Source organism: Oncorhynchus mykiss, chromosome 11 (genome assembly GCF_057628025.1).
Source record: "Oncorhynchus mykiss isolate SJ-2025 chromosome 11, ASM5762802v1, whole genome shotgun sequence".
In the NCBI taxonomy this organism is placed as follows: domain Eukaryota; kingdom Metazoa; phylum Chordata; class Actinopteri; order Salmoniformes; family Salmonidae; genus Oncorhynchus; species Oncorhynchus mykiss.
The window spans coordinates 54,482,986-54,504,567 of NC_143032.1; the positions used below are offsets into that span (position 1 = coordinate 54,482,986).

General features: G+C 42.2%; 1 protein-coding gene across 1 annotated transcript; it reads right to left on the reverse strand.

Moving 5' to 3' along the window:
• Positions 1 to 14,844: 14,844 nt before the first annotated feature.
• On the reverse strand, positions 14,845 to 19,594 carry LOC110535936 (4-hydroxyphenylpyruvate dioxygenase a). Its single transcript, XM_021621330.3, has 14 exons — positions 19,440 to 19,594; positions 19,244 to 19,270; positions 18,933 to 18,995; positions 18,487 to 18,591; positions 18,314 to 18,356; positions 18,103 to 18,185; positions 17,746 to 17,835; positions 17,552 to 17,655; positions 17,352 to 17,429; positions 16,481 to 16,643; positions 16,221 to 16,292; positions 15,993 to 16,115; positions 15,691 to 15,807; positions 14,845 to 15,500 (listed from the first exon to the last, which is right to left on the reverse strand). Exons 1-14 carry the CDS (start codon positions 19,440 to 19,442, stop codon positions 15,390 to 15,392), a joined length of 1,182 nt encoding a protein of 393 aa, XP_021477005.2. The 5' UTR covers positions 19,443 to 19,594; the 3' UTR covers positions 14,845 to 15,389.
• Positions 19,595 to 21,582: the final 1,988 nt, after the last annotated feature.

Below are 21,582 nucleotides of genomic sequence, written 5' to 3' on the forward strand. Positions count from 1 at the left end.
TAAATTGTAATTACTTCGCCAATACGTTATTGCCGTACCTCCCTAATCTTACCTCATTTGCACACACTGTATATAGACTTTTCTGTTGTGTTATTGACTGTACGTTGGTTTATTCCATGTGTAACTCTGTGTTGTTGTTTGTGTCGCACTGCTTTGCTTTATCTTGGCCAGGGGCCTGTTGCACAAAACTAGGATAAGGGATTAAGCCAGGATATCTTGGTGATCCTGGCTCAATTGATCCGTAATCCGGTTGCACTAAAGATGGATAGGGGGCAGGAGGATATGTTATGGTATAAATTACCATGGAGATTTATTCTGTGGAGCTAGCCTGCTCCAGACCAGGCTAAATTCCAGGATCTATTTAATCTCATCCCTAATGTCAGTCAGCAGTCACCACAAATGGAAACCAATAGTTATTTCACTGCTCACTATACATTGTTATCACATATAACTAGACCCACTGTTATTTAAACGTTTGTGATCATTAATTTCAATGATTTTGGATAAAAAATGATTTTTAGATGATGTTGCTATCATTAGATAATTTACAGTTTCCCATAGACTATAAGGCTATATATAAAATGCTAGAATATTAGGGCCACAGAGGGGAAAAAAACACAAGTCATAATATTGTAACCAGTTGTTTTAAAGGAGGACAGTTGTTAAAATGACAGATGTGGGGCATTTCGTGAAATTGTACTTCAGTATGGTTTCATAAACAAAGACATGCTGATGTGCCAGAATATTAAGTATCACATTGTCATAAGTATCAAAACTGTAAAAACAATATGTAGCTTTTCTGCAGAAAGAACCAGCCTCATAAATTTATGACTTTATCCTTTTTCTTCAGTGTGGCCCTAGTACTCTGTCATATAAACAAATACACATTCCATATGAATATAAAAACACAATGTGTAACATTATGTTCCTTTATTGAATAAGGACAAAACAAAGCAGGTAAACCATCAGCTCCTTTCAAAACTGAAGTCACAGTGACTCTACAAGATGGAAAGCACAGAATCTAAGCATATTATACAAAATGATACATATACAGACCTTTGAATGTGTATAACACACCCTGCATGTCTGCACACTAAAATAAATGCAGGACAAATCCATACACATCAACTGAACAGACAAATGAATGGATGCAGTAGCCTCCCTGCAGCCTTGTATTACACACAGTATACCGCACAAACATCATAAGAGGCCAAATTCGTCAAAAAACGAACCCAAAAAAAACCAAATTCCTCTGCCACCGCAGGACATATTTAACCAAAATTGAAAGCACACATACTAACTAAAATAATTCAACACATATTGGTCCCTCAGCAGCCGACCACTGTCGTCATCAGGGAAGATTGCCGGATTGTCCCAGTCCATGGCTGGTGGCACTCTGGGGGCCCTCTCCTTCCTCAGGCAGGCCACATTGTGGAGGACAGCACAAGCCACAGTAATATCACATGCCCTAACAGGGCTGACCCTTAATTTGTGAAGGCAGTGAAAGCGTGCCTTCAGGAGGCCAAAGGTCATTTCAACTCTGGCCCTGGTCCTGGCATGGGCATGGTTGTAGGCCTGCTGTGCTTCCTGGGGGTCTGTGAAAGGTGTCAGGAGAAAAGGCTGGCAGCCATACCCCCTGTCTCCCAGCAACACACCAGAGAATTCACCTGTCAACACAAAATCTCATCATTACTACCTCATAAACACAGTGATATTCTTGACACAGCCATGATGGTTATAAATAGGGGTTGTGTGGCTTACCTTGTGATAGGCACTGATAGATTTCAGAGGCCCGAAAGATTCTGGAGTCATGGACTGAGCCAGGCCATTTTGCCACAACATTGCTGATCACACAGTCAGCATTGCAGACCATCTGAAATCATAAGATGAGGAATATTACACCAATCAATGCACATCACTGGCAATGCAGAGTGTTCGTCAATGGACAATATCAAAAAGTTATGTTCACCTGAACATTAATGCTGTGAAAGGATTTCCTATTCACAAAATCGGCCTCATGGGCACCTGAGGGGGCTTTTATCCTTATGTGTGTGCAGTCCACTGCACCAATGACATTGGGGAAACCTGTCACACAAAGTAATGAGTATCCTACTATGTGTTAACAGTTGTCCTGTAATTTGTAGATCCTCTTACCTGCAATCCTATAGAACTCCTCTTTGATGTCACAGAGTCTTCTGTGGCCAGGGAAGGAGATGAAGACATCTGCTAATGCTTTGATAGCCAGACACACACTCCTTATTGTGCGGCAAATTGTGGCCTTGTTCAGCTGTTCTGCATCCCCCACTGAGTACAGGAAGGCTCCACTAGCAAAAAAGCGCAAGGCCACACAAACCATTTGCTCCACACTCAGTGCATGGCTCCGTGCAGTGCGGTGCTTAATCCTGGGACCCAGTAGTCTGCATAGATACCTGATGCCATCTGCAGAAAACCTGTATCTTTCATATAGATGGTCATCAGGGAAGGCCAGTGGGTCCAACCGGTCCCTGAAGACCCTTTCTCACCTGAAGGCTCTCCTCAGCACAAGTGCTTCTTCATCCACCACATCTCGCACGAATGGGCATGCCATTGTCAGAGCAGAAAGGAACACACAATTTTGGGCCTTCATATAGGCTAGTGGCCACACCTGGTGCTGGGGGGGGTGGGCAAAAGAGGGCGATGCCTTATAACGATGACTTGGTTGTACTGATTGCTGGGAAAATAAAAAAAACCTTAGAAAGATGCCACCGTCCTGTGTGCTCACAATAAGAGCTCATATGTCATGGCTCACTTGACTTTACGAGAATATACCTAATTTTTATTTTGAGCTGTGTCATCTTCTTGGAGCTGGGGGAGGAAAGAAAAATAATGATTAATACATTTGTGTTACAGTTAGCATACAGTGTACATTGAAGGCATATCTCACCTCCCTCTCAAGTTTTTTTATTTCAAGGTCCAGTTTCCTAATTGTCCTCTTTTTTATTTCGAACTCCAGTGCAAGATTTTCCATATTTTTCTTCTTGTACTGAATGTCTGTCTGCCAGTTCTATTTGGCACCGGAGGTGGTTGCCATACAACTTTCTGATAGCTTGTGAGCTCTGTGAACACAATACAATTAGCGCAGCTGGAATTTGGCAGGATGTGGTGTCCTTTTATTAATACGCACTATGTTGCCAGGCTGGTTTTCCCACTGTATAGCATCTGGGTCCTGTAAAAGAAATTAGATTTTTTGATTTTGATGAGGACTCCTCACCATTGTAGAGTAAATAGTACTTTCACAGTCTTAACATGATACCTCATGCCTTCTGGAATCCAGAGAGATGGTCTCCTCCTCATCATCGTCTCCATCATGTGCTGTTGCTGCTGCACTGGGGCCTTCACCCTATCACATTTAATCAGATTCATATTGAAGCTAGTAGACAAGACATGCCAGGCTTACAGTATGCCTTTGATGGAGTACTCACTGGATCAGCATCGTCTGGTGCTTGTGCTGGTGGCTCTAACAGGAACACAGTGCTGCCAGACACTGCAAGGCAATAGGTAAACCAAAGTCAGACAGTCCAAATTGATTCAATATGAATGTGGTTGTATCCCATGTAGAGATGGAAGGACATACCTTGAATGAAGCGGGTGGCATCTTGGGAGGAACCTATGCTCGTCTCTTTCCCCCCAGGGATCCCCTCTAAGACGGGCCTGCCTTTATTTAGCTCCAAGGCCATGTCCTCTGCTGGGGTAAGGTCAGCCTTTGGTGACCCACCACCCGTGCCTTGTCTGTGGGTATTCTTTTTCACTGCTAAAACAGTACAGACAATGTGTGAGCAGGCACCTTCTGGGTACAATATATGCTTGTGCTTTGTTAAATATTAGTCAGGGACCATACCATTCTGCAGAATGTTCTTGTATTTGATTTTGACCTGCTGCCATGTCCGTTTTGGCCCGTTCATGTTTAATCTACACACACACACACACACACACACTTAATGGAGTCACACTGCAAAAAATTACTTGGTATTTTTGTCTTGTTTTCAGTAAAAATATCAAAAATTTTATCATAGCTTTATACAGTGTGATGGAGTTACTTTACACAATTTCACTCATATCTGCAGTGCATTTCAATAAAAAAAATTAACCGTTTCATAATTACAGTACAACTGCATTTTTGGAGATGTGAATTAAATATTTGAATTGTAATTGTGATGTTTCAGCGGAGCGGTGAGTGTGTAATTGTGCACTACTTACGCATTCAGGCGGTCTGCAATACTTTGCCACGCTTTTTCTCTTTGCTTTATCACTGTGGCGGTGTTGCCTTTCTTCTTAATTATATCTTTTACCTCCTCGTATGCCTCCATGAGGATTTGTGCTTCCGACGGGGAAAAGTACGCGGCTCTAGTTGCCATGGTAAATCAGTTAATCTGTGATCTGTGGCGGGGTCTATTTGAGTGAGCCGTGAGCGCGCACCTATCCAGGATTGGTTTCACCTGGCTTAATGAATCCGTGTCTGCTCATCCTGGCTTGGTCTTTGTGCAACCAATTAAGCCTGGACGCACATGTTTTGGCTTCATTGAGCTCAGCTGAGTCATTTATCCCGGATGTCTTAATTCTACTTTTGTGCAACAGGCCCCAGGTCGCGGTTGTAAATGAGAACTTGTTCTCAACTGGCCTACCTGGTTAAATAAAGGTGGGAAAAAAAATCAGACTCACCTGGACTCAATCACTTCCCTGATTACCTTCCCTATATATGTCACTCCCTTTGGTTCCTTTCCCAGGCATCACTGTTTCTGTTCCAGTGTCATGTGGCAGGGTAGCCTAGTGGTTAGAGCATTGGACTAGTAACCGGAAGGTTGCAAGTTCAAACCCTCTGAGCTGACAAGGTCGTTCTGCCCCTGAACAGGCAGTTAACCCACTGTTCCTAGGCCGTCATTGAAAATAACAATTTGTTCTTAACTGGTAAATAAAGGTAAAAAAAATGTTTGTGGTTCTTGTTTTGTATTTAGTTGCGGTTTATTTATTGAAACACTCACTCCCTGAACTATCTTCCCGACTCTTAGCGCACTTGTTACAATACCATTCTGCTTCAGCCACTACCATGAGCCCATCCTCCCCAATTAAGGTGCCACCAACCTCCTGTGCTTGACTTACTCCATGTTTTGTTTTTACAGCCTGAATTCAAAATGGGAGACATTTTTCTCACCCATGTACACTCTATAGCCTATAATGACGAAGTGAACATTTGTTGTTAGAAATGTTGGAAAATGTATTGAAAATGAAATACATAAAATATTTACATAAATATTCACACTCCCAATACTTTGTAAAAACGCTTTTTGGCAGCAATTACAGCTGAGTCTTTCTGGGTGAGTCTCTAAAATCTTTGTGCAACGTTTGCCAATCAAATTGATTGTTGATAATTTCTAGACAACCGTTTTCAGGTCTTGCCATAGATTTACAAGTAGATTTAAATCAAAACTTTAACACGGCCACTAAGGAACATTTACTGTCTTCTTGGTAAGCATCTCCAGTGTAGATTTGGCTTTGTGTTTTAAATTATTGTCCCGCTGAAAGGTGAATTAATCTCCCAGTGTCTGGTTGAAAGCAGACTGAACCAGGTTTTCCTCTAGGATTTTACCTCTGCTTAACTTTATTCTGAAAAACTCCCCTGTCCTTAATGATTACAAGCATACCCATAATATGATGTAACCACCAATGTGCTTGAAAATATGGATGTGTTATGCTGGATTTGGAATATGTTTTATTCTGTACAGGCCTCCTGTAATTACGAGTAGCCATTAAACTCTGTAGCTGTTTGAAAGTTACCATTGGCCTCATGGTGAAATCCCTCAACGGTTTCTATCCTCTCCGGCAACTGAGTTAGGAAGGACGCCTGTATCTTTGTAGTGACTGGGTGTATTGCCACAGGAGGCTGGTGGCACCTTAATTGGGGAGAACGGGCTTGTGGTAATGGATGGACTGGTATCATTAATCTACCAATAGATGCCCTTCTTTGCAAGGCATTGGTTGGAAAACTCTGTCTCTGCGTTTGAAATTCAATGCTCGATTAAGGAAACTTACAGATAATTGTATGTTTGGGGTACAGAGATAGTCCTCCAAAAATCATGTTCAACACTATTATTGCACACAGAGTCCATGCAACTTATTATATGATTTGTTAAGCACATTTTTACTCCCAAACTTTTTTATGCTCGCCATAACAAAGGGGTTGAGACATTTCAGCTTTTCCTTTTTATTTAATTAGCAAACATTTCAAAAACATAATTCCACTTTGACATTGTGGGGTATTGTGTGACAAAAAAATCTCAATTGAATCCATTTTAAATTCAGTCTGTATCACAACTAAATGTGGAAAAAGTAAAGGGGTGTAAATACTTTCTGAAGGCACTGTATGGGTAGGGTTAAAGTGACTAGGCAACAGGATAGATAATAAACAGTAGCAGCAGCGTATGTGATGAATCAAAAGAGCTCTCGAGCCACACCACTACAGCCCTGTCAATGTGGATGGGGGCGTGCTCCGCCCTCCATTTCTATTAGTCCACAATTAGCTCCTTTGTCTTGTTGAGTTGAGGGAGAGGTTGTAGCCCTGGCACCACACTGCCAGGTCACTGACTTCCTTCCTATAGGCTATGTTATCGTCTTCGGGGATCAGGCCACCGTCGTATCATCAGCAAACGTAAGGATGGTGTTGGAGCCATGCAGTCGTGGGTGAACAGGGAGTACAGGAGGGGACTAAGTACACAACACGGAGGGGCCCCAGTGTTGAGGGTCCATGTGGTGGATGTGTTGTTGCCTACCCTCAACACCTGGGGCCGGCCGTCAGGAAGTCCAGGATCCAGTTGCAGAGGGAGGTGTTCAGTCCCAGGGTCCTGAGCTTAGTGATGAGCTTGGAGGGCACTATGGTGTTGAATGCTGAGCTATAGTCAATGATGATGTTGATGTGATCCATGAACAGCCTTTCAAAGCATTTCATGGCTACAGATGTGTACAGAGTGCTACGGGGGGATATTCATTTAGACAGGTTACCTAGGTGTTTTTGGACACAGGGACTATGGTGGTCTGGTTGAAACATGTAGGTCTTACATACTGGGTCAGGGAGAGGTTGAAAATGTCAGTAAGGACAGTTGCCAGCTGATCAGCGCATGCTCCGAGTATGTGTCCTGGTAATCCATCTGGCGCAGCGGCCTTGTGAATGTTAACCTGCAGTGGCAAACTGTGACCTTGGCCTTCAGTTTAGACCTTGGCCTTCAGTTTAGAAACAATGCTTTTTGATGACAAAATCAAACAGGCCTGAGCTGTGCTTCGGGCTGCAGCTCACAGAGACAGCACACAGACACAACAGTGACACATCAACAGTAGCGGTGCGTGTAGATCACCGGGGAACCAAGTTAGGAAAAAAAGCCATATTACAATTTATGTTGTGATAATTGTGTTGTTTAGACTACTCTATAATCCCATTAGAAATGCATTCATAAGCCACTGTGATATATGAGGCCGAAATGCCATACATTGTTTCACAGTTCCAGAAGACAACAGTCACACTCACACAGTGGCAGAATAAATTCAACCACACGTAGGCCTAACTATTGATTCAGGACCACGAACTGCGAGCCAGAGCAAAGGAAACAGGCGCGCTGCCTCCGCTATTTCAGCACCAAATAATAAACCAGTAGATCAGCACACAAAATAACCGGAGATCTAAAGTTTGAAATGCAACAATGTTTCACACGCATTATATCAAAACGATTATTAGCAAATAGCAACAGAAAAAATACTGAGGCTTATTTTCTCAATTGAGATCAAAGCCAAGGCTGACAGTCGGTCCTAATATGTTTCAGGACGGAGAATGTCTTTTCAACTGAGGTAGTAGATATGGGAATGGTCAAGACCAGCCAGGTAAGGGACAGATCGAAAATTCCCCCGCCTCCACACTGTTAAAAATATGTTCACATGACCATCCCCTTGTACTGTAAAATAAATTGAACACCCTCCCCCTCAAATAATTAACTCAAAATAATGTTTAAGACCACACATAAATAACTGTACAGACCCAGCGTTTATAAACGTGGACATCGAATTTGCCCCTTCAGGATGCTTTTGTGGCACAGTTGATGCCACATGAGGCTACAGGCCAGAAGGTTGAGGGTTCGCCGACCACCACAGACAAACTCACTCTTCCTGTCTGTTTTACTACAGATCAGAGCCGGCTGCAGACAATGATCAGCTAGGGGGAAATCCGATTTCCAACATTTTGAGGCCATATTTATAATTATATAAAATATTTGAAACAAATTTTCCACCAACAGGTTTCTATGCCAATGCACCACACAACCAACAAACAAAGCATACCGACTTCGGGCCCTTCGTTTTCAACACCACAATAAATAGGCTATGTCAATCTCGGGCAATTAGAAAATACACAGAACAAAAATATTATTGCAACATGTAAAGTGTTGGTCCCATGTTTCATGAGCTGAAATAAAATATCCCAGAAATGTTCCATGAGAACAAAAAGCTTACTTCTCTCAAATGTTGTGCACAAATTTGTTTAAAATCCCTGTTAGTGAGCATTTCTGGTGTACCTTGTGCTGGGGACAATAAAAGGCCACTCTAAAATGTGCAGTTTTGTCACAGAACACATTGCCACAGAGTTTTGAGTGAGCATGCAATTGGCATGCTGAATTGAGGAATGTCCACCAGAGCTGTTGCCAGAGAATGTAATGTTCATTTTTCTACGATAAGCCACCTCTAACATCGTTTTAGAGAATTTGGCAGTATGTCCAACCGGCCTCATAACTGCAAACCACGTGTAACCACGCCAGCCTAGGACCTCCACATCCGTATTCTTCACACCACGATCCTGGTTGTTGTGGAGGCCTTGTTAACGCACGTCTTCCGGCACTACGGGGTGCCTGAGGACATAGTGTCTGATCTGGGTCCCCAGTTCACTTCGAGGGTCTGGAGGGCATTCATGGTTTTCACCCTGAGAGTAACGGGCAGGTGGAGAGAGTTAACCAGGATGTGGGTAGGTTTCTGTGGTCTTATTGCCAGGACCGGCCAGGGGAGTGGGCGGCGTTCATGCCCTGGGCAGAGATGGCCCAGAACTCGCTTCGCCACTCCTCCACTAACCTCTCCCCCTTCCAGTGCGTACTGGGGTACCAACCGGTTCTGGCTCCTTGGCATCAGAGTTAGACCGAAGCTCCTGCGGTGGACGACTGGTTCCAGCGCGCGGAGGAGACATGGGACGCCGCCCATGTTCACCTTCAGTGTGCCGTGCTGCGCCAGAAAGTCAGTGCAGACCGTCACCGCAGTGAGGCCCCGGTGTTCGCACCAGGGGACCGGGTCTGGCTCTCGACCCGAAACCTGTCCCTCCACCTGCCCTGCCGGATTCTGGGTCCGCAGTTTGTGGGGCCTTTCAAAGTCCTGAGGAGACTGAACGAGGTGTGTTACAGGTTACCGCCCCCGATTACCGTATTAACCCCTCGTTCCATGCGTCTCTCCTCAGGCCGGTGGTGGCTGGCCCACTCCAAGAGTCTGAGGTGCGGGAGCCTTCAGTACCTCGTAGAGTGGGAGGGGTACGGTCCGGAGGAGAGATGCTGGGTTCCGGTGGAGGACGTATTGGGAGGAGTTCCACCGTCTCCGTCCGGACCTCCCTGCACCTTGCCCTCTGGGTGGTCCACGCTGCTGCAGCTGCGCTTCAAGGTGGGAGGGGGGGGTACTGTCACAACTTCCGCTGAAGTCGGTGCCTCTCCTTGTTTGGGCGTCACCGGCTTTCTAGCCATCGCCGATCCACCTTTCATTTTTCCATTTGTCTTGTCTTCCTACACACCTGGTTTGAATTCCCTCAGTATTAGACATGTATATAACCCTCTGTTCCCCCCCATGTCTGTGTGTGGAATTGTTTGTTGTTTCGTGTATGTGCACGCTAGACTGGTTTGCGCTGGGTTATGTCAACCCATGTTGTGTTTAGTGTTCTTAGCGCCGTGTGTTTTGTTCGCCGACATAAAAGGCTCCTTTGGCTACCCAACTTCTGCTCTCCTGCTCCTGACTCCCTTACAGCCAGTTATGCATACCTAACACTTTGTGACATCTGCTGATGTAAAAAGGGCTTTATAAATACATTTGATTGATTGATTGGTAACTACTATCAATAAATGTGATAAAAGATTAGGATTTAGGATTTTCAATTGACTTTTTATGTCTCCTACATTACGGGAACCCTGGAGTGTTTATTCACCAGGAGGTTGCTCCATCTGACTCTTATGCTCAGGAGAAAACAAAATGTTGTACTTCCGGCTCCTTGTTGGTGGACTTTACAGCCCTTGGACATTGCCAGTGGGCAGTGATGAGCACACCCTCCAAAACTGAGAGTCTGCAAATGATACATCTCTACTACTATGTTCATTAGTATTTTTCCAACAGAGAATTCAATCTTGTGTTTATGAAACAAGAGAAATTGTTTAATACACATGGTGTCTCTACATTCAGGACACCAATCCTCTGCAGAGACTGACTGATGGGAGTTCATAATTGACAAGGTACAGTGCATTCGGAAAGTATTCCAGTCCCCTTCCCTTTTTTCACATTTTGTTATGTAACTCTTGTTCTAAAATGTATTAAATGAAATCTTTTCCTCATCAATCTACACACAATACTCCACAATTACAAAGTGAAAACATATATTTTTTTGTTGCACATTTATTAAAAAGAAAACAGAAATACCTTACGTACATAAGTATTCAGACACTTTGCTATGAGACTCGAAATTGAGCTTAGGTGCATCCTGTTTCCATTGATAATCCTTGACTGGAGTCCACCTGTGGTAAATTCAATTGATTGGATATGATTTGGAAAGGCACACACCGGTCTATATAAGGGCCCACAGTTGACAGATCTGGGGAAGGCTACCAAAACATTGAAGGTTCCCAAGAACACAGTAGCCTCCATCAATCTTAAATGGAAGAAGTTTGGAACCACCAAGCCTCGTCATAGAGCTGGTCGCCCGGCCAAACTGAGCAATCGGGGGAGAAGGGCCTTTGTCAGGGAGGTGACCAAGAACCCGATGCTCACTCTTACAAAGCTCCAGAGTTCCTCTGTGTTCTTGGGGACCTTCAATGCTGCAGAAATGTTTTGATATCCTTCTCTCTCCCTAGACCCCACGGACACCCGGGAGGGACTTAATCCCGACCAAGAGAACACAAGAAATTCCCCCTAGATAGCACCTTTTTTTCTAAAGCGCTATCTAGAACCTGAAAGTTATGCGGCTGTCCCCACAGAAAAACCCTCTGATTGATTTGATTTGATTTGAGAGGCGACGGTTGAGAGCCATGAGAAAATAGCCCTGCCAAGTCTGTACGGGAGATGCAGCAATGGGACAAGACTGTAACAACCAATTGGATATCACGAAATTGGGGAGACAAAGGGGTAAAATTATAAAAAATAATTTCAAAAAGAACTCTTTGGGGTTCTATGTAGAACCTTATCCACAGATGGTTATACATGAAACCCAAAGGGGATCTACTGGGAACCAAAAAAGGTTCTATATGAAACCCAAAGGGGTTCTCCTACGAGGACAGCCAAAGAACCCTTTTGGAACCATTTTTTCTTAGTGTGGCCTCTTCACAGAGGACAGTGGTGCTCCTCTTTTCTAGCTTCCTCTCCTAGCCGCCTCTCTGTAATCAGCAGAGACTTCTAACCATGTGGGTGTTTGGCTTAATCCTAATCCTGGGTCCCACAGGAAGATGTCCTTGCATGGCCTGGAGAACCAGCCAGGGCTGGTAGATGTGGAGAACCACAGAGAGATGGGGAAGTGCTCCTGGAGGGGGGTACAATGGAGAATGAGGTGGAAAATGAGGCGGAAGATGGTTTCTCAAATGATTGCCTCGCCTGGTTCACCAACTACATCTCAGACAGAGTTCAGTGTGTCAAATCAGAGGGCATGTTGTCCAGACCTCTGGCAGTCTCTATGGGGGTGCCACAGGGTTCAATCCTCGGGCCGACTCTTTTCTCTGTATACATCAACGATGTCGCTCTTGCTGCTGGTGATTCTCTGATCCACCACTACGCAGACGACACCATTCTGTATACATCTGGTCCTTCTTTGGACACTGTGTTAACTAACCTCCAGACGAGCTTCAATGCCTTACAACTCTCCTTCTGTGGCCTCCAACTGCTCTTAAATGCAAGTAAAACTAAATGCATGCTCTTCAACTGATCGCTGCCCACACCTGCCCACCCGTCCAGCATCACTACTCTGGACGGTTCTGACTTAGAATATGTGGACAACTACAAATACCTAGGTACCTAGACTGTAAACTCTCCTTCCAGACTCACATTAAGCATCTCCAATCCAAAATTAAATGTTGAATAGGCTTCCTATTTCGCAACAAAGCCTCCTTCACTCATGCTGCCAAACATACCCTTGTAAAACTGACTATCCTACCGATCCTTGACTTCGGTGATGTCATTTACAAAATAGCCTCCAAACACTCTACACAGCAAATTGTATGCAGTCTATTACAGTGCAATCCATTTTGTCACCAAAGCCCCATATACTACCCACCACTGCGACCTGTATGCTCTCGTTGGCTGGCCCTAGCTACATATTTGTCGCCATACCCATTGGCTCCAGTACTTCTATAAGTCTTTGGTAGGTAAAGCTCTGGCTTATCTCAGCTCACTGGTCGCCATAGCAGCACCCACCCGTAGCATGCTCTCCAGCAGGTATATTCCACTGGTCACCCCCAAAGCCAATTCTTCCTTTGGCCGCCTTTCCTTCCAGTTCTCTGCTGCCAGTGACAGGAACAAACTGCAAAAATCACTGAAGCTGGAGACTCATATCTCCCTCACTAGCTTTAAGCACCAGCTGTCAGAGCAGCTCACAGATCACTGCACCTGTACGTAGCCCATCTGTAAAAAAAAAAAATGTATTTATTTCACCTTTATTTAACCAGGTAGGCTAGTTGAGAACAAGTTCTCATTTGCAACTGCGACCTGGCCAAGATAAAGCGTAGCAATTCGACACATACAACAACACAGAGTTACACATGGAATAAACAGAACATACAGTCAATAATACAGTAGAACAAAAGAAAACAAAAAGTCTATATACAGTGAGTGCAAATGAGGTAAGTTAAGGAAATAAATAGGCCATGGTGGCGAAGTAATTACAATATAGCAATTAAACACTGGAATGGTAGATTGGCAGAAGATGAAGCTACATATCTATTCACTCCAGTGTTAATGCTAAATTGTAATTATTTCGCCCCTATGGCCTGTTCATTGCCTTACCTCCCTTATCCTTCCTCATTTCCACACACTGTATATACACTTTTCTATTGTTTTATTGACTGTATGTTTGTTATTCCATGTGTAACTCTGTGTTGTTGTTTGTGTCACACTGCTTTGTTTTATCTTGGTCAGGTCACAGTTGTAAATGAGAACTTGTTCTCAACTAGCCTACCTGGTTAAATAAAGATTAAATAAAAACATGAATAAAAAATGAGGCGATTGCAAAGGATGAGGTCACTGCAGAGAGCCACACCCTCCCCTGTCTCCTCGGTCAGTCCCTGCCTCTGTCATCGTTCTCACCATGAGGAGTTGGATGTCCTCCACAGTGTCTGGAGGGATGGCCTGGGTGAGGGGGACACCAAGGAGCTGCATTTCACCTATGACAGGCTGCTGCAGCAAGACAATGGCTTCAGCTGGCTCAGTGACACTCTCTGGGTCCCCCCTCATAACATATCAAATCAACTCAAATGTTATTTGTCACATGCCCCGAATACCACAGGTACAACCTTACAGTGAAATGCTTACTCACAAGCCCTTAACAAACAATGTAGTTTTAAAAAAGAAAGAAAGAAAAAAAGAAATAAAGTAACAAATAACTAAAGAGCAGCAGTAGAATAACAATAGTGAGGCTATATACAGGGGGTACCGATACAGTGGTTAGTTGAGGTAATATGTACATGTAGGTAGAGTTAAAGTGACTATGCATGAATAATAGACAGAGAGTAGTAGCAGCGTAAAAGAGATGGGGGGGGGGGGGTGCAAGTAGTCTGGGTAGCCATTTTATTAGATGTTCAGTAGTCTTATGGCTTGGGGGTAGAAGCTGCTCAGAAGCCTCTTGGACCTAGACTTGACCCTCCGGTACCGCTTGCCGTGCGGTAGCAGAGACAACAGTCCACAACCAGGGTGGCCGGAGTCCTCGACAACCTTTTGGGCCCACCTCTGACACCGCCTGGCATGTCCTTTACTACAGAGCTGTTATTAACATACTGTAGCTGGGGTGGGAAACTGATACACTAATGGGGTCACAACTGTTATTAGGGGTTCAAGCAGCAAAATAAAGCCTATTCCCATGAGATGGTAAGGCCTAGGAGGTTGCAACCTTGCATGAAGGCAAAGGGCCAAAGGCCACACCCTCTCATGGAATGGCATGCCAATTGACCACATGGTGGCGCTATAACAAGCGATACAAAATGCTAACTTTAAAATAATAATAATTTAAAACAGTTCCTGACATAACCACACACCGGGGGCGGGCTCTGTGTTCCTCTCCTTTAGCATTTAAAAGTACAGGGTGGGGTATGAAAATACCTTGACCTGGAAAGATGGTTTGCTGTGCAAAAATGTACATGATGAGTTATGTGTACATGAGAGCTAATGGCGATGTATTCAGTTTGTGTCAAGCCTTTTACTGGGTTCTTGTGGTAATTGTTTTCTCAGGTATTTAATTTTAAGACAGAGTGGAACTGTATATTTATAATTGATTTGTTACATATTTTTGATAAGTTCACTCTCAAATACAAACAAACACTGTGAATGATGGAGTCTCAATGCAGATCAATTGTTTTATTACATGCTCTTAAATATGAATGCTAAAAGTAACAGTTTGAAGTGAAAGGATACAAATAACTGACCTTTGTGTGTTCTTACTATGCATTATTTTGAGTTGTAGTTTATTACCACCCTCCTGGTTAGGTTGTGGTTTATTTGTTATTATTTTTTCAGAAATAAACAAATAAGACAATATAAAGCTAAGACTACAGAGTGAGGTCACATTTAAAAAAATAAAAAGCCAGTTAATGCTAAATTATATATCTGGCTCAAATTGCATAATGATGTCTGCTCTGTCGCTGTTGCGACTGTATGTATTGTACATCAACATATCTGATTCTGATCAGTCACAAACACAAATTTAACAATTTGGCTTCAAGTCAAAATGTTTTAGTATGTTCTTTTTACAGCATCACTGTATTATTCTAATAATGAACAATCATTCCTTACGTTTGACTCCACAAGCACTGTCAATCATAATTCCATTTATATATAGTGTGTAGATACAGCTCTCCAATAAATCATTGAACAAAGTATTTGCAAGCTCAAATATGGTTAGACACACCATTAGGGGTCAGGATAGTCAAGTTCCCTCTAGCATTCTGGTCTGCCTCGATGGCCTCGAAAAGAGCCTTGAAGTTGCCTGCACCAAAGCCCTTGGAAGAGTACAAAGACATGTTTTTACATCATTTTCAGTCTAAATGTAGACCTGCACATCCACCTTTATCATCACTACATACTGCAAATTGATTTTTCAATAAACTAAGAAAGCTCATATTCTTAAAATCATAATGGTTTCATATTGTTTCATTTGTAATGCTCTATGATATTTCATGCTACTCTCACCTGATGGTTGTGTCTCTGAATGACCTCCAGAAACACCGTGGGACGGTCCTGAACAGGCTTGGTGAAGATCTGGAGCAGGTAGCCACTGTCATCAAAATCCACTAAGATCTTCAGCTCCTGTCAAAGCAACAGGACATAAAAGTGCTTATCAGGCTGAAAAGCTAAGAACCGAGCATGGAACTTCAAATTAACTGATTGTAATTACCATCCTTATGCATTTAACTATCAGGTATTTGGATAAATTAAATATAATAAATAATTGGAAAATGTATTCAAACAACGGGGAAAGTTGTGTATCTGACCTCCAGAATGTCCAGGTCCTCAGTGATCTTGACTTGGGAATGTTGGAGATTCTTTCTCAGCAGCTGGTAGTAGGTGTCTGGCACACACATGAACTCCATGCCACGCTCCTTCAGGTTACGGATCTACAACAAAGAGAATACACTAACCACACCAAGCTTTCATCTTCCATTGATGTGTATATTATATTGACCAGGTTGAGCTTAGCCTTTATTTGTGAAAATACTTACTGCAGTGATGATGTCTGATGTGTTCATGGCGATGTGCTGGACACCTGGGCCACCGTAGTATTCCACATACTCCTGTTAAATCCAGTGAGTTTAGCAAGGTACAAGCTCTACACTTGACTTTTTTTGTAATGCTACGTTTCTTAAAGGTACAGTACTAAATATATGTGAATGGAGGACATTTGTATGTCTTTGTTACATAAGTAAATACCTCTTGACATACTTAATATATTATATATTGAATAACAAGGCATATGACTTGCCTGGATCTGGGACTTGCGTTTTCCCATGGCTGGCTCATTAATGGGCATCTTCACTGTCTCTTCATAATTGGCCACAACGATGGAGCGCAGTGCACTGAAATCTGTCTGCAGCTGCTTGTCATCCACCGACCAGAACCGGTGGAAGAGCAGGTTCTTCTGGTACCTATGGAAACAGAACCTACTACTCAGGAATCTTTGTGTGTTGAATGGATAGGTGAGAGACTACACTATATCTATCCCAAGGCCCTAATCCTTGGGCCTTCCCTTTAGAGATCAAACCCATCCCTGTTTTTCATCTCAGAGCTGCATGGTGGACCTCTAATTGACTCCAGATGTGGGGAGCCCCTGGGACCCAGCTCAAAAACTGCTAAGTAATATTAGTCTCTGACCTATGCCAAACAGCCTGGGTTACGTAATACAGACATGTCCCCACCCACCCATCTATCCACCAACCAAACCACTGCTGTATGGAGAAACGTGAAGAGCAGTCAAACTTGGCTTTACTTGCATTGGATGGAAAACATTCTAGAGAATGTCAAATGAACCCTAAAATGTTGTCTATAGACTGCTGTTTTTTTATATTGTGATTAGTGTGTGGTAGTTTTTTTTTCGAGGAGGAAACTGATATCCATGGATGTTTTTGTCTGGAACAAAATGTACAGCAGGATGTGTAATAGTAGGGCAGCAGGTAGCCTAGCATTTAAGAGCGTTGGGCAAGTAACCGAAAGGTCACTGGTACAAATCCATGACTAGGTGAAAAATCTGTTGAACCCTAATTGCTCCTGTAAGTCACTCTGGATAACACCATCTGCTAAATGACTAACATGTAAATGTTGTAAATCCTCTAATCTAGACCTAGACAATGCCTTACCATTCCACCACAGGCACCATCTCATCATCCGGCTGGTTCCCCACAACATGATCAATGAAGTTCAGTAATCCACTGGGTCTGTAACGTTAGATAAGGCTTCACAGTGACGCCAAACTGCTAAACTGAAACAGTGTCTCGTTTACAACGATTTATAAAAGCTAATCTCATCTCTAACACCAGGTATATTTGCTCATACTCACAGCTTGGCCAACAAGGGGTCCCGGTGGAGAGGAGGATGGAACCCTGGGAGGAAAAGCCCTTTGTAGGCTGTCCTCTCCACAAATGTGTGTGTTGTGTCCCCATACTATAGTGATATAAGAGAAAATCCCAAATCTAAAGCATACTGTAAATCTACTTTCCTCTGCTCAGTTTCAGCAGATGTTGACTGACTTACCGTCTGAAGAACAGCTAGCTTAACCCTGCCATAATTGTCCTCCAATACATACGGCTCTTTCACTATGATGGCACCACGCTCTCTGGCTTTCTAAAGAGTATAATAGACAGATAAACATATGCATATGTGATAAAGATCCAGGAAGAATAAAATAATTATCCTATTAAAATAATTATCCTATTAAAATAATTATCCTATTAAAATAATTATCCTATAGCTATGCGTCTTTTCAATAAATCCAAGAAAAAGATTGCAATCCTTAATAATATTTTCAACCCATCTCATTAGGAAAAAAGCATTCTCCTCATTCCAGAAAAAGCTGATATTTTAGATTAAATAGCAAGCATGCTTTGATACCTGCACAAGGTAATCACAGTTCTCCACAGTGAATGCAATGTCCCTGGCGCCATCCCCATGCTTCACCAAATGCTCCCCCATTTCTGAATAAGGCAGATGGACAAAAGTGTAGTATATTAAAATCAAAGTGAGTGAAGTAGCACACTAGTCAGTGACAACCAATCTCATAGTATTTAACCATATGAACGGTGACGTTTTTGTCATACTGTACCTTTGTTTCCAGGATTGAGGGCGGACGCGAATACATACATAATCTGGGAAAGACAAAAAGCCCAAAAGTTACATGATGGACAAGCACGGAACTTCCATCACTTGTAACAAGTTACGATCTATTATTAACATGTGCCATAATTCATTCAGGATATGCTGCAATGCTCTGCTCACCTTGCCTTGTTTGACCACATGAGACACCACATCACGGCAGCCTGTCTCTAAACCCTGGTAGGCCAACGGTTCAAATCCAAGCTTGTTACAATAGTAAGATGCTGCCTGTTGAAACGGAAGAAAAACACCATTGGCACTCACAACCAAACACTTGTACATTTACTGTTTAGGCACAAAACCTTAACACAATTTCTATAGTGTGTTGTTGTACTGTAAAGGAACTGGTATGCTGGGAGCGCCACCCCTTGGTGATGGAGTGGGAAAGCATCTGGATCAAATTAGAGAATGATGGGGTCTACTCTTGAGGTTTCATGCCTATTGTCCCTCCACCCCTTAAAAGAGCCAATAGCCGTCCCCCTCAGTGAACAGTCCTCTAACTTTGAGAATGTTCAGGAAAAATGTAACAACATGCAAAACAATTTAAAATCAGCATATGAGCTTCATACCTGTTTGGCATTTCCAACCCAGAATGTGATGTGGTCGAAACAGATGAACTTGCCATGGTCGTGCTTCGAACAAAACCAGAACAATTTTAATACTGGTATGTGAGGGGGATACATCTAGCATACATCAGTCCATATGACAGCAATTAGAAAATATTAAATGTAAGAGAACGATTATGCATATTTAAACATATTGGTAGTCTAGTTACACTTTTTAAATCATATTTTGAACTAGTTAAAATACATATCCATAAAAAATAATTGTGTGTTCATTAAAATATCTATTCACAAAGAGTATTAATTGAGGGACTTACATGTTCACCTCTGTCTGTGTAGGTAGTCTAAATAGATACAAAACATTACACATCAGCATAACGTTTAAGATCATCATTCCAACGACTAATAAATCTTGGAATGTGAAATTGTAATTATAAATTCAATAACAACTGACAAATGTATCTAAATAATACAAATGTAACACTTTTCGAATGAATATATATTTTCTCTTACCATCTTGTACCCTTCGGCTTTCAACTGCTTGAAAATAAACTCAGTACAATAAAGGCAAGCATTTCAACGTTCAGAATGAAGTTCCACGCCCTGCCGCTGTTCGAGGAGGAGAGTACACGGAAGTATGTGGAGCTATTGAGAGAGAAAGAGAGGTTACGCAATAATGTCTCATCCCAATATATATGTTTAAAAAAAATACAAGTAATGGTACGCTTGACTCTACGCTTGGAATACATTTCATACTAGAAGTTTATTTTAGGTGCATCACATAAATTAGGTGCATACATCACATAAAACAAAAAGTGATATGCGAAAAAAATGCCTTCTCTTCTCAAATACCGGGAAAAGTTATATTAAAAACGAAATGGTTATTTATTTTTAAACTGAAACTATGCAAAGACAGAAAATGCACTCACAATATTTTCTAGTCAGGCCATGTGTTTGTATTTAGTCTCGAGAGGAGGTTCGCTTGAACAGGTATCCTATTGGCTGTTTATTTTGACATATGTATGGAGCAGTCGCCACAATTTTCACATTGCAGAAACAAACTATTGGTAGTCCTCAATAGTCTCCCCTACCCCTCTTCATAATTAGTCATCTGTTAATGACAATGTTTTATACCCTCTGTATCATTCTTTACAAATCCTTTATCATCAACGTTTGTATGAACATGGTTATTCCAGACGTTTTCAATTGATCTATTGTTGTGTGTGAATGACAATGTTGCCTGATGTACTTTTGCCCAATGTGACAATATTGACAGCCCTCCCAACTGATTTACATAGTAGTGAATATGATACACTACTACACTAGAGCTCATTTCCTCAATTGAACTAGTAGTCTGTGTCTTAAGAAAGTGATGTCAACAAATTGGTTAAATTCCTGCATAAATGAGGAAAGCATTTATCCCTAGTGTGGAAATGGAACAGAAAGGCTGCCGAAAAGCTAATTATTCCTAAAGAAGAAGATATTTGACAGATTGTACTGCAGAAAGAGACACCTCTCGAGCTATTCTTTGCTTCTTGGATTTTGAGCGGCTTAAGTTTGACAGCCTCAAAAGCATCAACACAACAATAGGTTGTATCTTGTCAAAGTGATCATTAGATATGTGTGTGTGTGTGTGTCCTTATGTTCCAATGGGAGTGAATAAGATTAAGTCAATCAACGAAAGCAATGCATGTCATAACCCTGTAATTTCCCTCAAACACAGGGTCTTTACACTGACTGACCCAGACTATCACATGAACGCTCTCTGGTGTAACAATATATATGCAGATATTCTGTAAAACACAGATACTGTTTGTAGAACAGATATTGTTCTATCAATTCTCTTTTAGCACCACAGACTAATGAAAGTGCAATGCCACAGTAATGAGCATTTGACACCTTCAGCAACTGTCCCTGATGGGGTTTGTTTATCTCTGTTACCAGGGGGCTTTTTGCTGTCAAGAGACGCAATTAGAGGCAGTAAATGAAGACGGTGCTGCTTACACAACAGTGTGATGTTGGAGTGGTAGACGGTTGATCTTTACATTCTGTATATGAAAAGAAAGTATGATTATTCATGGTCTAGACACGAGGCCTACTGATTTCTGCTAATTCAATGGTGTAACTTAACTGATCCAGAAAGGGCACAACCATTACATTATTGTCTAATTCACAATTGATGTATAACAACATAATACAAATGCATCATCCAAATATGTTCAATTCAGGCAGTTTAGTAAAAACAAATACATACGTCAGTTTGATAACCTGGGATAATTGGCTTGGGCCATTTACAAAAACCAGAGAGTTAGACAATTGGGCATGATAATAGTTAATCATATAGGTGTTACAAATGCTGTTATTACCACTGAGCATAATGTATCCAAACTATTAGAAAATACAAAAGTGATTGTACACTTTAAACACAAAGGCCTGTGACAACAGTTTGTAAGAACTATTCATATAACTGAATATGAGACAGATTGCAGTGTATTCCCATGACAAATAGCACCCTTAGGGGAAAGAAGCAACACCTCAGGCAATTAAGACCCTCCTAGTCGCAGGGCGTACAGAACAGTGTATAGTCACTGAGTTTACAGATCACTACTCAGTGGGGAAGAACAATACAGCAGCACGGACCAAGCAGAAAGTTGAG

Coding starts and splice junctions, on each gene's coding strand:
- LOC110535936 (XM_021621330.3), bottom strand. Junction 18,357..18,486: donor ATGTGGTCAAACAAGGCAAG/GTGAGCAGAGCA, acceptor TGTCTTTCCCAG/ATTATGTATGTATTCGCGTC. Junction 18,186..18,313: donor CCTCAATCCTGGAAACAAAG/GTACAGTATGAC, acceptor TGCCTTATTCAG/AAATGGGGGAGCATTTGGTG.